This window comes from Enhydra lutris, unplaced genomic scaffold, assembly GCF_002288905.1.
Source record: "Enhydra lutris kenyoni isolate GAN:26980312 unplaced genomic scaffold, ASM228890v2 scaffoldscaffold26, whole genome shotgun sequence".
Lineage (NCBI taxonomy): Eukaryota > Metazoa > Chordata > Mammalia > Carnivora > Mustelidae > Enhydra > Enhydra lutris.
In genome coordinates, this window is record NW_019154110.1 from 6,158,406 (window position 1) to 6,175,390 (window position 16,985).

General features: G+C 47.4%; 1 protein-coding gene across 2 annotated transcripts in view; it reads left to right on the forward strand.

Moving 5' to 3' along the window:
* The window catches only part of LOC111151595 (neurofibromin 1), a 270,567-nt gene extending 264,867 nt beyond the window's left edge, over nt 1-5,700 (forward strand). For both annotated transcript variants that reach the window (XM_022509675.1, XM_022509676.1), the window contains one exon: nt 2,061-5,700. In XM_022509675.1, the coding sequence (XP_022365383.1) occupies nt 2,061-2,203 (143 nt within the window). In that variant the 3' untranslated portion in view covers nt 2,204-5,700. The remainder of the gene's footprint in view (nt 1-2,060) is intronic.
* Nucleotides 5,701-16,985: the final 11,285 nt, after the last annotated feature.

The window sequence follows — 16,985 nt, forward strand, 5'->3', positions numbered from 1 at the left end:
CTGGAAAAGATACCAACTAAATCTTACCAGAAAATGAAAATGAATAATAAACGATCTTTGTTTTTCTAGGTGCTTTTACTCTCGTAGAGGAAATAAGATGTATACATGAGCTGTGGTAGCAGGGGCAGAATGTAAGACATGTAAATGCCATCTAGAAGCAGGGAGAGAGAGGGGGAGATGGGAGCTCTGGCAGGACACAGCGGAGTGCATCCTGAAGGAAATGGAGATGAGGAAGACATGGGTCGAATTTATCTTGTGGAGACAGGCACCAGAGAGAGCTTACGCAGACACGCACTGCAGAGTTCAGGGCATGCTGGAGGTGACAAGCAGCCTCCTGTCAATTTTGTTATTTTTCTTAAAAATTCACTCTGGAGAAGATGCAGATACATAGACAGAAGAGAATAAAAATCATCCAGAATTCTGTTAGCCAGAAACTTCTGTGGACATTGTGGTATCCTTTCTTCCATTCATCTTTCCACACATATGATTGGAATAGAGCAGATCTGAGATGCCGGTCCACTGTGCATGGCTCTTCGAGGAGGGTGGCAGACGTCCTTGAGCTGCATGCAGACCCCTCGCCCAGTGCACTTTTTCATAAAAAAGCACTAAGAAATACCCCATGTTCCTCTGATAAGTTCCAGACAGCAAACCGTTATTGAGCCTCTGGAAATCTGGCCACGTGCCTCCAGATGCCTCACACTCTGAATTGAACACAAGTCTGCATCTAAATGATGTGTGGCTCCTAGAAGATATCACAAATCCACTTCCTGCTCAGGAGCCACAAGGCACATGTGTGGATAGACGTCCATTTTCTAGAACATGAATACTTTTAGACTTGAAATGTGCTTTGTCCAAAAACAAGTATTTTTCCTCTCTCAGATTTCATTTATATTTTAAAATTCAAATGATACGGTAAGAATAAAACAAAATTTACCTGAATTAACACCCTCCAGAAGTAACAAATTTGGCAGCTGTTGTCCCACCCTTTTTTTTTTTTTCTGTATGTGAGAAATTTTTTTTCCTTACTTCAAAATTATGGTCATCTTTCTGTATCAGTAAATAGCAAGCAGTACTTTCCATTTCCAAAATGCTGTCCAGCTTTCTCCTCTCCCACAAGTTATGCCACAGATGGATATAATCACTGATTATTTTGGTAAATTTTATTGAAGTGTAACAGACAGGAAAGTATACAGATCAAGAAACTGAACATTACCAGCATCCCAAGAAACCACCTGCCTCCCCACTTGGAGCCACTGCGGTCCTCAGTAACCACTATTCTGTTACCTATCTAATTTGCAATCTTTACTAATAGAATGGGCAAAAATATCTTGGGGTTTTTTTTTCTTTATTTTTTTGCTTCTGGTTACTTTTATGCAGTTACTGCTTGGACTGCTTCTAGAATTCACAGTAGGGCCCAATTTTTGGAGGTTAAGTCTCCTCCATGAAAGAAATGAATGGCATCTATTTTAGGTGCAGAACACGGAAGGATTTGCCATAGTTGAAAACTTTAAAGGAAGAGTCTGCAGTATAACTTATGGCCTCTATTATTTTCTCAGTAAATATTGGAGTTCCTTTGGGAGAGGCACTATGATTTAAAAAAAAAAGAAGAAGAAAGTATCTTCCTTTCTTTGAAAGTGACAAATTTCAGTACCTTCTGCAACTAGAGAGTATATTCTGTGTAGAACACCAGTAAGAATATGTGGCTAGAAGCCGACCTCTGCTGGAAGCTTCTGGTATGATGTGGAGGAAGGAGCCCTAATCTTCCTGGTGGCTGCTAGCCTTCATTCAGCTCAAGCCTGCCTCCCTCTAGCTTTCCCTGGCAACTTCTCTGCTGTTATTGTTTTTTTTTCCTTACGCTGTTTTTCTGCTATGATAGCAAGTTTTGCTTAACAAAATGTGACGTTTTCTGTGTGGCAAGGTCTTCGTGAACATCCTAGCAGTTGACTATTGAAATACGCAAAAACAGTTGGTCAGGTTGTATCCTATACACACCATGAGATTCAGGCCTGAAGCTTGACGGCAGAGGAGGGGGAATAACGAGCTGCTCTGCTTCTCTCCAGGAATCGACAAGGAGAACGTTGAACTCTCCCCCACCACTGGGCACTGTAACAGTGGACGAACTCGCCACGGATCCGCAAGCCAAGTGCAGAAGCAAAGAAGCGCTGGCAGTTTCAAACGTAATAGCATTAAGAAGATCGTGTGAAGCTTTCTTTCTTTCCTTTTTCAAACAGACATAACTCACACGGGCTCGTCACTAGTGACCCCTTCACCACCGTGCTGTGACGCTGCACTTCATGTCTTTAATGAGCCCGCCCACGTCTGCCATGTTGCCAGATGATCAACTCTTGGAAGCATTGCCTAAATTTAATGCTGCTTTTTCTTTGACTTTGTTTTCCTTCTACTTTCGGTGTGTCTGGTTTAAGCAGGTGTTCAGAACAACTGCAAAGAAAGTGGGAGGTCAGGACGCTTGAACTGAGAACATCCCAATTGTGAGAGAGGATGGATTCTCGAATACTTGCTACCACTGGCCAGCTATGAAAGCCATTTGCACAGAGCTCTCTGCCTTCTCTGTTTCCCCTTCTTCATCATACACAGTAAAGTGTTAGTCTTATTTACACACTTTTCAAGATAGAAGTTTATGGGAGAAATAATACTATAATCCCAGTATGTTTAATCTTTTAGCTGTGGACTTTTTTTTACCTTACACAACTGAAGGAACCATAGAGGTCACACCTCAGTGACTTCACACCATAAAGCCACAGGCAAGGTACTTTGGGGGGTGGGGGGATGGAGGGATTTAGTATTTTGTAATGAATTCTTAAGAAGTACTAACACTTGAGTATTAGCAATAATTACAGGAAAATAAGCATAACCACATATATCTTAACATTACCGAATTAAAGCGATGGGTTCTGAAGCCTTATCCAAACTCAGTCATCCAAACTAGTTTATATTTTTCCTCCGTTGATTATCTTTTAATCTTTAAATATACTAAAAGTTTTTTGTTTTTATAAGCCAAAACTATACTAAGTATAGTAACTATATGTTTCCCCGCTCCTTCTCTTCTTTCCTAAATAATTCTAAGCAGGGTAATCAGTGAACAAAGTATTGAAAATTGTTCCTTGAAGGTAATTTTCATAGATGTTTGCATTAGCTCCATAGCAAAATGAAATGGTACGTGAATTTTAGAGTAGCTGATGCTTTTATTTTGTTTAATAATTTTCCCAGAAACACAGAGTATAGTGTATATTATCAAAAATTTCTTTGATAACATGTATTTTAAGTGTCTTGTAATCTTCCCCCTCCCCTCCAAAAAAATCAGGAATCTCTTTAGCAAAACATTTGGGTTCTATATGATAGAATTGCATTTAATCACTGTGAAAGGACTGGTCAGCCTGCATTAGGATGACAGTAGGGGACCTTAAGAGTTGCTGCTATACTGAACGGTATGGATTATCCTGGTGTTAGAATTTCCACAGTAATGCAGATCCAATTTTTTTGTGGTACCTGCAGTATGCAAAATGATTTGACTTCAGTGAACATAGTAGTAGTATCTGGATGTTCCAATTTAGATCTAAACCATATTTATTACAAAAAGATATCCCCCTACTCCCAGGTTCCCTTTATATGTTACGATGTAATGGCTTTGGGAGGGGAAAAGACACCTAGGGGAGGGGGAGCTTCCTGTAGTGCTGTTTCATGAGTGGATTTCAGTAAATTAAATTCCACAGCTAAATCAATAAATAATGGTACATTGAAGTGTTCTGATTTTAATAATATAACACATTTCACATTTATCCACACAGTAACAATGTAATATGTTAATGTAAATAAAATTGCTTTTGATATTCAGAAATAACAAGAATTTAATTTTTTTAATTTGTTTACAGTCTGGGAAAAGCAAGAACCATTTGCCAAAATAAAAGGAAAAAACTTTAGTATTAATAGTTACTTTGATGTAGAATTGTTGGACAATATTGAAGACAGGTGCAATTAACTAAATTTTTTGTTTTTAACTATTGCAGAGGCTGCATTAGAGTAGAATGTTCATAGTAACAGAGCAGCTAGGACTATAAACTGCTGAGATGAGAACTGAGTTTAGAAGTAGATGCTTAACATCCTGATGCCAAGGGGCAGTAGTCTTGGTTTTCCCGCAACCCAGTGCTTCTGGGAAGGTACCGCAACTTCTTGGATCCTGGAATAAAAGGCAGATATGAGCCTTTAATCATTGTGGTTCTATGTTTTTCCTCTTTGTTGGTTGGTTTGGTGCATGTTGGTGGGTGTTGTTATGCTATTTTGCTTTTCCCATCAAAATAGAGAAACTGCCAAAGGTTTTCTGTTTTTAAAAAAACAGTGTTTCCATAACAAGTTCTCCAAGGGTATGCTGTTTCTTAAATTTATTCGTTATCTCCCTCTAGTGTAATGAATGGAATGAATTCACTTGAAGTACCTCATGAAATGATCAGCGTTGCACAAATCAAATTTGAGCCGCCTTTGAACTGAAAATACTTCTGGAAATCTGAAAACCTACTAAGGTTTAAAATTTACCATGTTTAGAGAACTTCCGACTTTTGAGGAAAATCTAGCTTTCCAAGTAACTAAAGTGAACGCGAGCTAAGTCTCACCAATATGCTTCCCCTGAGAAATGAAACACTCCTAGGCCTCGTACCGTAATCTGCATGAGAAACCTGCAGTTCGGGGCAGATTTTCCATTATAATCTGATTTACGTTCTATAGAGAACATTAGAAGTCATTTGTTTGGGATTTTTTTTTTTTTTTTAAGAGGCAAACATTATCAACTCATCACGTTTTCACTGTGCATAACCCACCTGTTTTATCACTGCTCCAGTCCCAGGGGTAGGCCCTTGTTTGCCTACGTTGAAAATACAGTTCACTGGCTTTGGGGGAAAGCAGCAAAGCTCTATCCTTCATCCACTCAACCAACATGTTCACTGCTGAATGCCAGCCCTGGGCCAGTCCTGAGCCCAGTGCTGAGGACCCTACCGTTAGCGGTCAGCTGCCACCCCCACAGGGCGGAAGCTGGTAACCCTCCCTCCCTGCTTAGTGGGTTTTAGGGTTTTTTAGTTTGTTTGGGCCTTTCTGTTTGTTTTCTCGTTTTGTTTTACACCCTTCACAACCCTCCAGGCATAATGAGGCATGTCTTATTCAATGTTATGCAATGGACTTATACAAAAATTCACTCTTCGTGTCAGCCACACAATTTTTTTTAAAGCAGTATATTCACCTGTAAATAGTTTGTGTAAAATTTGACAGAAAAGTATATTTACTACACTGTAAATACATGTGATGATATATTGTATTATTTTGCTTTTTTGTAAAGCAGTTAGTTGCTGTACATGGATAACAAAAACTTGATTATTCTCGTGTTAGTATTGTTAACTTCTTCCTGCGACTGCGTCACATCATTTAAAGAAAATGCTGTGTATTGTAAACTTACATTGTATATGATAACTTCCTCTCCTTTCCATCTGGGCCTAGACTCTGGCAGTTCCCTCGTCTACGACCTTGTTAATACTGTACGCCAGCAGGAGAGATACTGCCCAATAGTCAGAACCGATCATTGTAGGGGAAAATTGTAGAACTCCATCTCAGATCACTGTTGTTCCCCACCCCATCTTCCTTCCTGTGTATGTACTCCACCCCCCCCCTTTTTTTAAGTAAAATGTAAATTCAATCTGCTCTAAGATGTGGGGAGTTGTTTAATTTCTTCACATGCCTCAGCTCTGATTTCTCTCTTCTCCCCCTCCCCCCACTTCTCCCTGATCTTTTGAAACATCAAGGCCATTTCCTTCCTTTTAAGGATACCTTGGGTTTGCCTCCCTCCCCTAGCTCCTCCGTGGGAAAGACCTTTCTATTTCCAGAACCTCTCAAAACAAAAAGTAAAATCATTTAGGTGAAATGTATAGGGGAGGAAAGAGTTTTCCTCGAGCCTCTTTGGGTCCCTGGCTGGACTGAAAATAAACTGATGAGACCAGCCCAACAGAAGAGAAGCACACAACACAGATGCGTTCTGTTTTCATACGAGTGTCCGTGACACAGGAGCCTTCCTAAGAAAATGAAGACCCGGAGAAACCATGAACCCTGAATGTTTCTATGGTTGGTCTGATGAAGAGCAGGCGGTCGTGGAGGAATGTGATAGGTCCGAGAGCATGAGGTAAGTGTAGTCAACTGGGGGACCTTAGCAAGGCCCGCCCGTTGCCACTGTCTTCTCTTTGGCGATAAGGACGCTCTGCTTTTCTGGGCACAGGGAGGACGCCTCTCACAGGAGGGTTTTCTGTCCTATTTTCAGGGCAGGGGCAAGGTCAGAGTGCATACCTCCACCATCTTCTCAGACTCCTTCAGCTTAAAATCTTCAGTAGGCCAACCTGGAGTTGCAGGTCCTGAATGCCATCAAATGCTTTTTCAGGACCTGCCAACCTGAGGGGTGACTCTGGGAGAAGCTGTCTTGACTTCTTTTAACACGAGCACTTAGAAATGCCAGGACACCCTGAGATCGAGCAGTCAGAGGGCCTGTGTTAGGACTATAAAAAGCTCTCCCAACTTTTCAGCTCTTTTTCAACAGACTCGGTCATGACACTACATGTATAAACACTGGAAAACACTCTCGGGCTCAGCTGCTACAAGCTTTACTATTTTCTTTACCTCATTATGTGGGCTACTTCCAGATGGAGAAAGAATCCAGCCTAAATCCTGTAGCCAGGACAGAGCTGGGCCTTAGGAGGATAACAGTGTCTGGCATTAAATGAAAAACTAAAACACCATGATGCTGGTTCCTGCAGGTCTGAGGCAAGTGCTGCTCTGTTTATGGGAAGACTGAGAAAGAGGTGTCCCTCACCTGAAGAGCTTCCTGATACTCTTGGGTCTATCCCAAACCTCTGAGGCAAAGGCAGACTCCAGGGATGGGGCCCTGGGAGGGACAGGCAGAGTTTAAAGCCTCTGAGGTGATTGCCTTGGGTACCCAGGCATAATGGAGATAGCTGTCTTCTCCCTGGGGCCCAAAGCATGCTACCCAAAACGGGATGCCTTTGGGATAATAACCGCTTGGAACATACCGCTCCATCCCTTGACAGCAAGTGCCTTGAGGACATGGACCATATTCTTTATCCTCTGTGGGGCCCCATGTCCATTTCTTGCCCGCACAGACTTTTGCTTTCTGGGACACCCTCAGGGACTTGAGAAATGACCCAGAAGTGTGTCCAGGTGGAGTTACATCTAGTGCTAGAGAAGGCCGCTGAGGCTGGGGATGATCTGGCCCAGGGAGCACGGGGAGCAGAGCAGCATCTAGGCAGAAAGCAGCACACCAGAAAAGAGGTTTTTCATCCGTGTTTTTTTTTTTTTTTTTTGGTCCCACTTTGGGCAATGCACCCTAACTTTCTACTTTTTAGCTCCATAAAAACATGCCTTAGCCCCAGAACAGCAAAAATAGGGGTACTCTGTATCTTTGAATCTGGCCCAAAATCAAAGTGCAATGAGAAATTGATGGCAAGGGATGCTCTCTTATCAATTTAGCAACCTGTGGATGGAGGACAGAAAGGAAATGGGAATAGGTGATCTATGCTTCAAGCAAAGACTCCACTACCACCCCTACACTTCTACAAGAAAAAAAGTCAATAGTCAACTTTCGGGTTTCAGCATTCATTCATTCATGGAGGAAGCATTTATTAGACCCCTTGTTTTCACAAATGAACTCCAGCATCAGCACCTCCCAGAAACAGCTCTGTTCAGGCACTTCTTCTCTTGATTCTGTAACAGCTTCTTGTGAACAATGTTGTGATCAACCGTTGCTACTTCCCCGGCTAGACTCTGAGCCTCTGGTTACAGGGGTCGTGCTTGTTCAAGGTACTCAGCAGAGGGTTGCTGAGTAACACTTAAGGCACTCCATTATCAGAGAACTGTAGAAATAGATGTACTAGAAAAAAAGACCCCATTCACAGTAGCAATCCCAATACAAAAATGCCTGCCAAAATGGAGACGACCTATGTCTATGTAGTAAAGGCCTAAACTAACTCAGGTTTTCAGATTTCACAGATCAGTGAAATTTCCAAAATGTATTTTGTCAATTCATGCATTTAGAGAAAAGCGAAAAAGAAAGTCTTTTTATAATGGAAAGGTGATTTCAATCCCAAAGGGTAGGGAGAGGGGAAATTCTTTCAGAGGAATTGATTTTGCTTTATACAAAAGTCACTGTGTTATCCTTATTTTTCTCCTTCTGCTATGCATTCAGTATGGCCCAGCGCGGCCAAGCAGGCGGACATGTGAGGGGCCAGTCTGAAGAGCTGAGGAAATAGAAAGACAAACCACAGTCCTGGGTGGGAAAACTGAACGTTATAGAGTGCCAAGTCTTCCCAAATTACTGATTTAATGCCCTTCCCATCAAGATCCTAAAAAATGATGCTAGGGTACATCTTGGAGAGTAAACAAGAAAGCATGGCCAAGGGGGAAAAAGTGTAGTTGGAAACTTCCCCTACTAGGTAATACAGAAACTTTTTAAGTATTTCAGACTTGTAATACAATTAAACTAAATAGAATGGGACAAGCAGGGGCACCTGGGTGGCTCAGTGGGTTAAAGCCTCTGCCTTCAGCTCAGGTCATGATTCCAGAGTCCTGGGATCGAGCCCCACATCGAGCCCAGCATCAGGCTCTCTGCTCAGCGGGGAGCCTGCTTCCCCCTTTCTCTCTCTCTCTGCCTGCCTCTCTGCCTGCTTGTGATCTCTGTCTGTCAAATAAAATCTTTAAATAATAAAGACATCAGAGGCATCTCATTTAAAAAAAAAGAATGAAACAAGCAAAAAAAAAAAAAAATCCTAATTATACTATAGTTAAAAAAAAAGAAAAACCAGTAACCCCCAAATCTCATTGACATCAAAGCCACAAAAGCTTCCCACCCTGTTACATGTCCACTACTGGTCGGTAGGGGGCACTGCTCACCCAGTTTCTAGGGCTCCACAGAGCCCAGCCGTCACAGCAAAGGGCTGGTAAGACTGCAGAGGGAGAGCTCAGGCAGCTTGGCCCAGTCTCTCCATGGGATGACGGAAATGTTCCATTAGACACACTGTCTGACATGGTGCCACAGCCACACGCAGGTGTCAGAGCCATGAAATGTGGCTATTGAGACTGAGGAACTCACTTTATTAAATGTAGGTAGTTAGATGTGGCTACCGGCTTGGACAGCTCAGCATCTGAAGGGTCTCGCATTAGCAGTTGTAGGCCCAAGGGCAGATGTGCCATCACTTCCCATAGTCACCGCCAGAACTTGGCACACTGCTCCACAAAATAAATCATAAGGGTCAGAAAAAGCTATTCTCCACTGTCCAGAAGGACAGCTAGAAATGTTAGCCATGAACATCAAAACTCTCACAACAGGGAAGGACTTTATAAGCCTAAAAGCAGTGGGAGAAATCCTAAAGATTATGCTTAAAATGTCTTCATGTCCAAAGAACTCACGCCCAAAATTTAAAGGCCAACAAACTGAGAAATTGCTCTCATTAGAGTTCCTTAAAATCAACTTTAAGAAAAGGCCCATGTACGGGGGGAAAAAAAAATGGGCAAAGGACATGAATGGCTAATCCACAGAAAGGAAACACTGTACAATTGCTAATTACTATACAATGAAAAGTTTATAGCAAAAAAAAAATTGCCAATAGAAATAGTGAAATATTTTCATCTGTCAAATCAGCAAGATATCTAATACTTGGTGCTGGTCAGGAGAGAAGTGTGATGGACTCGCCTGTGTGCTTGACCTCACCTTTCTTTACCAGTAGCCTTAAAAACATCCACATTGTTTGCCCCAGTAACCCTGTATCTGGGAATCTAGCCAGGAGAAACAAGTAATCAGAGTGCTAAGACTTCCATCAAAGTATTATTTATAAGACCAGAACACCTGGACACAGCCAAAATGTTGGCTTAATTATCTACGTTCATCCAGCACTTTCTGAAAGCTGACAGGGCCTCATTATGCACCCTTTTAAAATGGGCTTAAAGGGGGGCGCCTGGGTGGCTCAGTGGGTTAAGCCGCTGCCTTCGGCTCAGGTCATGATCTCAGGGTCCTGGGATCGAGTCCCACATCGGGCTCTCTGCTCAGCAAGAAGCCTGCTTCCTCCTCTCTCTCTCTCTCTGCCTGCCTCTCCGTCTACTTGTGATCTCTCTCTGTCAAATAAATAAATAAAATCTTTAAAAAAAAATAAAAAATAAAATGGGCTTAAAGGGAGACAGCTGAGCCTCCATCACTTGATTTTGGCTTCAGTCATGATCTTGGGGGTCCTGGGATCAAGCCTCTCCATGCTCAATGGAAACTCCACTTGGGAATTCTCTTTCTCTGCCCCTCCCCCTGCTCGTGCTCTCACTCTCTCTCTCACCCAATTAAATCTTTTTAAAAAATGGGTTTAAAGGGACGCCTGGGTGGCTCAGTGGCTTAAAGCTTCTGCCTTCAGCTCAGGTCATGATCCCAGGGTCCTGGGATGGAGCCCCACCTCGGGCTCCCTGCTCAGCGGGGAGCCTGCTTCTCCCTCAGCCTGCTGCTCCCTGTTTGTGCTCGCTCTCTCTGACCAAAAAAAAAAAAAAAATTAAATTTGAAGGAGAACTTCCAATAGACTCAAGAGTTTAAAAACCACGTATGAGGGCTGATCCCAAATTACATTTATATATGTATACATATATATTGATACATATAGTTTATACAAAGATGTCTAGAAAAGCAATGCTTCTTCTAAGGCGTGCTCTTACCTCCCCTGAACAGCAGGGGGCGCAGGAGAATCGGGTCTCTCTCCTGGGAGGCAGCCTGATCGAGTCCTGGGAGTCCTCTCGCTCCTTTGCTGTTTCGCTCCTTGGGCTGCTCCTGCTGAAGGCCAGGCTCCCTGCTGGAGCCCCCTTTAAACATGGCCTGGCTGGCTCAGTCGGTAGAGCATGTGACTCTTGATCTCAGTGTCGTGAGTATGAGCCCCACGTTGGGCATAGAGCTTACTTGAAAAAACCCACTGCACCTCAGTTGGTTCCCAAGAGGCCTCTGGAAGCCTCCACCCCAAGGTGACCTTCCTGTGCCTCTCGTGCAGTGTCACTGCCCGTGGGGTTCCCAGCAGGAAACCTGACCTGCCTCAGCCTTCGTGTCCCTAAGTCTCAGTGATCCTGGCTTGTCCAGTCCAGCTCCCAGCCCTCATTCCCCTCCCAGAGGTGTACTCCGCAAGATGGGGACACCTTAGATTTCTGTTTTCTTCGGTTTTCAAGCTTCTGGGGTAGGGGTGCTGGGTCCGTAGCCGGGGCTTTAGCCCAACGCCTGAGATTCTGCATCAGTCCCTCCAGGCTCACCTGCCCCAGCTCCTGCCCCAACACTTCCGTGTGGGAAGGAATGCCAATGGGGACCAAGAGGCCACCTAGGCCATGGTCCCATGTCTGTCACCAAGAAGCTTTGTGATCTTGGGCACTTACTTTTCCTCTTGAGACTTTGGGTTTCCCAAAAGTCAAGGAGTGAGTTTGCATCAAAGGGATTAGCAGGCAGGTGTCCCCCATCCTGACAGTCTCTGGCTCTCCAATCACCAGGCCTTTGGGATAACCAGGATCCCTCCTCCTGGGGCAGTCAGGCTGGGCCTAGTCACCCTTCAGTAACAAATGGTCCTATCTTACCCACATCTCATCTTTATTCCATGACGCAGGCTGACAAGCAGCGTCCATCTGGGACATCGCCAATCCCATGGCAGGGGACAAGAGGCATGGAGAACCATGGTTGGTCTCCTAAGCTTATCCGTAAGCAATACTTCCTCCACATTTCGCTAGCCAAAGCGCATCACACATGGCTATGTTTGAATTCCGTGAGGCAGAGTATATAATCCCCTGGGCTCCACGGGAGCGGGGGGAGGCTAAGAATCAGCACAGTGACACTGCCTGCCATTTACCCATTTATTGAGCCCTTGTTAATATCCCAGGCACCTTGTGGGGCACGTGGGTGGTGCAGTCAGTTGGGCACCTGACTCTTGGCTTCGGCTCAGGTCATGATCTCAGGGTCTTGGGATCGAGCCCCGTGTCCGGCTGAGCCCTCAGTGAGCAGTCTGTTTGGGACTCTCTCTCTGTCTCCCTCTGCCCCTCCCCCCTCAAATACATAAATCTTAAAAAAAAAAACAAAAAACATATTCCAGGCACCTTGGGACACGAGTCTCCACTCCAACATGATGATTAGCTAGAGAGCTGAACAACAGCACTGTGTGCACCAAACATTACTCTGTTTACACCAGTATTTTGTGACAATACTGAGGTGGGTAGGTACACACGCTCTTATTTTGTCTTTACAATTCTGTGAGGTAGACAGGATTATCCCCATTTTAGAGATAAGGGGGCACCTGAGTGGCTCAGTGGGTGAAGCCCATTTTAGAGATAAGAACACTGAGGTTAAGTCACTTGGCCAAGGTCACATGGCTTATAAGTGGCCAAGACAGGATGTAGACCCCAAGCCCTGAGTCTGAAACACCGTACCTTTTTTTTTTTTTTAAAGATTTTTTATTTATTTGAGAGAGAGAACATGAGGGGGTCTGGGGGAAGAGCAGAAGGAGAAGCAGACTCCCCACAGAGCAGGGTGCCTGTTGTAGGACTCAAACCCAGGACCCTGGGAGATGATCTGAGTCACCCAGTTGCCCCAGAAACCTGTACCCAGGGCCTTCCTGTCACATACCTCCCATGAAAAGCAGCAGGAGTCCAAGATGGGCCTGCCAGACTCCCAACAGTGTGGAGTATTTGCCCACATGCTGGGAGTAAGAGGATGTCAGCAGGTGGCATCCACGGGTGTCAGCACCCGTCACAGCACCAGGCTGTGATATCGGGCCTGGCAGTTCTGTGTGTTCTGAGACCTGCAGGACAAACAAAGGCCCTTGGGATACATTCGCTCTCGGTCTGACTCCCCAGCCAAAACACTTGGAGGCTCTGAGCACACCTTGTGGGGGTGGGGGGGGGGAGGGTTTCCGCTCGATGAAGACAGAGAGACTTGGGTGCTATCAGGGGGTAAAAGTAGAGGAGAGGAAGCAGGCCTCACTGCTTAGAGTCAAGCCCTGCTCCCACAGGTACCAGCTCTGTGACCTTGAGCAGTTTACCTCAACCCCACCCCCCAGCCCCCCCACCTCCCCAACCCCCCCCCTCATTTCCCTCACCTGAAGATAGAGTTAATAACAAAGCGCCCTCCGGGAGCCACTGGAGAAAGCAGAGCTGGTTCATAGAGAGCCCTCGGTTCTTGCCAGCGCCTGGCAGGAAGTAGGCCTCAGGAAGGGTTAGCTGGTGTTGCTTCAGAGGCCGGAGGAAGGGTCTTCCCAAAAGAAGAAAGGAGATCCAAAGGTACCCCCGTCTAGCGAGGTCACCAGGGCTGTGTACCTGTATTTTAACAGTACATACATGTAAGTGTGTGCCCACACACACACATCAGACACACGAGTGAATGTGCACACAATCACACCAGAGTCCGCGGATGAGGGTGTGGCCCTGACATTGGCGTCAGCTCTCCCTTCTTGGTCTTGGAATGATTCCTTTGTCCTTAATGTCCCGAAGAGCAGAGACGCGGAGGGCCTTGCGCCCTGGCCAGGGGAAGGTCAGCACATGGGCGGGGCTTCACGGAGCATCATGAAAACACTCCAGGGGAGACTGCATGGAGTTCTGTAACAACAGAAGGGTGAGGGCAGCTCACCCAGGGAAGACTTCTTGGAGGAGGTGGCCTCTGTGGGACGGCTGCGGAGAGAAGAGGAAGGACATTCCAGGCAGAGGGAACGGTATGCTTAAGACGAGCCAGGCATTTCATCGATCGACTCTGTGTTGCGTCAGTGTCTTGCAGTCGAGGCTCATGCTCCAGAAATGGACCGACAGTATGGTAGAGGGCCTTACTGCCCTCCAGAACAGAGGGCCCAGCTGGGGTCCAACGTTCAAGGAAGGGTGTTTGCGGATTCCCGCGGCGGTCCTGGGAGTTCTTCTCTCCTGCAGTAGGGGGCAGCAGAGAGCGCTGGAACCCGGGCAATGAGCTGATCCGCGGGGAGCGGACTTCCGGTAGGTGAGACCTGCTGCTGGAAGCCGCCTCCCGACCCCAGAGGAATTCGGACCTGATGCCCCCCGGCCGAAAGCCACTGTTAGGAGGCATTTCCGCCGCAGGTGACAGGATTTGGAACACACTTGGGAAGAATAAGTAAGGTTTGGGCGCTCTTCTTAGGATCTTGGAAGGAAGGTTAGCAATAGGTTGGGCCTGCTCCCTTGCGAGGGTCGGGGAAGGTTCTGCGTGGGCACCCCACAGTGAGGGAGAACACCAGCTTCCTGGGCACCCCTCCAGACAAGGGAGGACAAGTTCTGTAGATGCCCTGCTCTCCTGGGCGCCTCCCGCCCCTGCCCTTGGCACCCCCATCCAGTGCCGGCTGCTTCAGCAGGTTCTCTACTGACCAAGCATATTTTAGGCCAGGTGAAAAAAGCAAGTGAGTTCACACCACCTTCCTCCTTTCCAGAGCGCTAATTATTCATGGTTAAAAAACAAAAAAACAAAAAACAACAGCAGGTTGAGAGCAAGAAGAAACCGGATCCTGTCCTATTTCCACACTTCATGGATGAAGAAGTCAAGGCCCTTACCCGAAAATCAGAAATGCCTCCCCCTTTCTGACTGGTTCTAGACCTCTCCACAGTGGACCCCAAACAGCGGCCACGTGCGTTTTCTCATTACAAACCTGCAAGACCTCTGCGAGGTAGGAACTCCTGTCCCCACTCTACAGACAGGAACACCGAGGCTCCGCGAAGGGAAGTCATGCAGAATTAGGGGGCGAAGAGAGCAGAACTTGGATTTCAGCCCAGCTGTGTGGGATTCCCCCACTATGGTGACACACTGCCACACGCCAGGGGGCTTAAAACAACAGAAATGTATTCTGTGACTGTTCCCATGGCCAGAAAATCAAGGGCCGCATTCGCTCTGAAGGCTCTAGGGAAGATTCTTTGCCTTCCCTCTTCAGCTTCTGGTGGCTGCCAGATTCTTTGGCTTACGACTGCATCACTGATCTCTGGTCCATGTTATCACATTGCCTTCTCTCCTGTTTGTGTCACATCTCCCTCTGCCTCTTTTTTTTTTTTTTTTTTTTAAGATTTTTAAAATTTATTCACTTGAGAGAAAGAGCACACAACCTGAGCCAAAATCAAGAGTCACATGCCCAAGCAACTGAGCCATCCAGGTGCCCCGGCCTCTTTCTTATAGGAGGTGTGACTGTGTTTAGAACCCAGCTCGATAACCCAGGATAATCTCCCTATCTCCAGATCCTTAACTTAATCTTGTCTGCAAAGACTCTTTTTCCGGTAGGGGGACCATTTATAGGTCCTGGGGATGAGGACGTGACTACCTGCAGGGGGTATTTTCCAGCCTACCACACCGCAATTGCCCATTCCTTCCTTAGTTTATTCCTATGCAGACCTTAATTGTGTGTTAGGCATGGTGCTAGGAGCTAGAAAATGGAGAAATGACACAGTCCCCGCCTTCAGGGACCTTTCATAGCCATTCCCAAGTGCTCTCTTGATAAGTAGCGGGAGAAAGAGACACAAGGATAGTCACAATAGCTAGCACCTACTACCTGGAGACTGACATTTACATAGATTAACCCTTCCCACAGCCTTATTCCCATCTGTAGGGTGTCTCCTCGGTCTGTATCTGTACAGAATGCTCCAGGAGCAGAGGGGTGAGGTAGTCAAGGTGAGGGAAGGTGGTCAGGGAAGGCTTCCTGCAGGAGGTGCCATGCCACTTCCAGGGAATCTGGAAGGACGGGAGTGGGTCTGAGGAAGTGGTTGGGGGAGGAGGTAGGAGTGAGGAGTGCCCCAGGCAGAAGGAGGCAGGAGGGAACTGGGATGCTCTAGGGACAGGGATGAGGAGAGACAGGAGAAGCTGAAGCCTGTTGAGGCTTCTCCCTAGAGAATGGGCTGGAATCCCCACTGCTCCTTCCATGTGTATTTCCCAGATGGGCCTGCTGAGGCAGCTGTTGGAAATCACCTGGGGAGTCGGGTCACCTGGAGAAAGAGGAGGAGAGGAGAGAGGCCCTGGGTCTTCTTGCTCACTGCTCCCCCAAAGTGGCCTCTTGCTGCCCTGGGGCAAGGCCCTCCACCTAAGGTTCCAGCTCTGGCGTGCTACTCTTTCTGATGCCACAGGGGCCTGGCCTACTGAACAACAAGGCAGAGCGGGGAGAGGAGGCAGGCCAGATCCTGCTGGGCCCCCAGGTGGGGCTGGGGTCAGCAAGTCCTTCCCCAGCAGCGACCTGACTCCAGAAGCGCTGTTAGGGACAGCTGTGTGGTCCAAAGCCTGGAGAGGCAGCACACAGGTTAGGAGGATGGAGTAGTCGAGGTGCACCCTGGTCTGGTCTGGGTATCAGTCCTAGCCCTGCCTCTCACAAGCTGTGTGGCCTACGGTAAGTAGTTCAACCTCTCTGGGTTCATCCGCTTCCTCCCGGATGAATGTAACTAACAACTGGATGCTCACGTAGGAAACACCAAACACCTCCAGAGCGCTCAGGCCCGCTAGGCACCCACCCGGGGCGCGGGGATGGGAGGGTGGGGGCGCAGAGGCAGAGAAGAGAGACCGCGGGACCCGGGCCTCACCTCTGCATTCTTCCAGGAGGGCGGGGCCTTCGGGCAGCTGGGAGTTACCGGGCACCGGGCCGCGCGCCCCCCTCCGGTTTTGGGGGACAGAGGGAAACCGAGTCGGCGGGGCAGAGGTGGCCTGCCCCGGGAAAGCGCGGCTCCTTTTGTCTGCAGCCTCCGCGCCGCGCCGCCGCCGCCCCTCCCCGCCCGCCCGGAGCGCGGGGCTGTGGCGCCGCCGCCGCTGACACTGCTCGGCCGCCGGCGGGCGGAGGCTGCGCGTCGCAGAGGCGCGCGGGCGGGCGGGCGGGCGGCCCGGGGCGCGCGGCGGCGGCGATGGCGGCGGCGCGAGGCGGGCTGCGGCGGCCCGCGGCGGGCGGCGCGGCGCTTGGGCTAGCCGCGGGGTCGGCCGG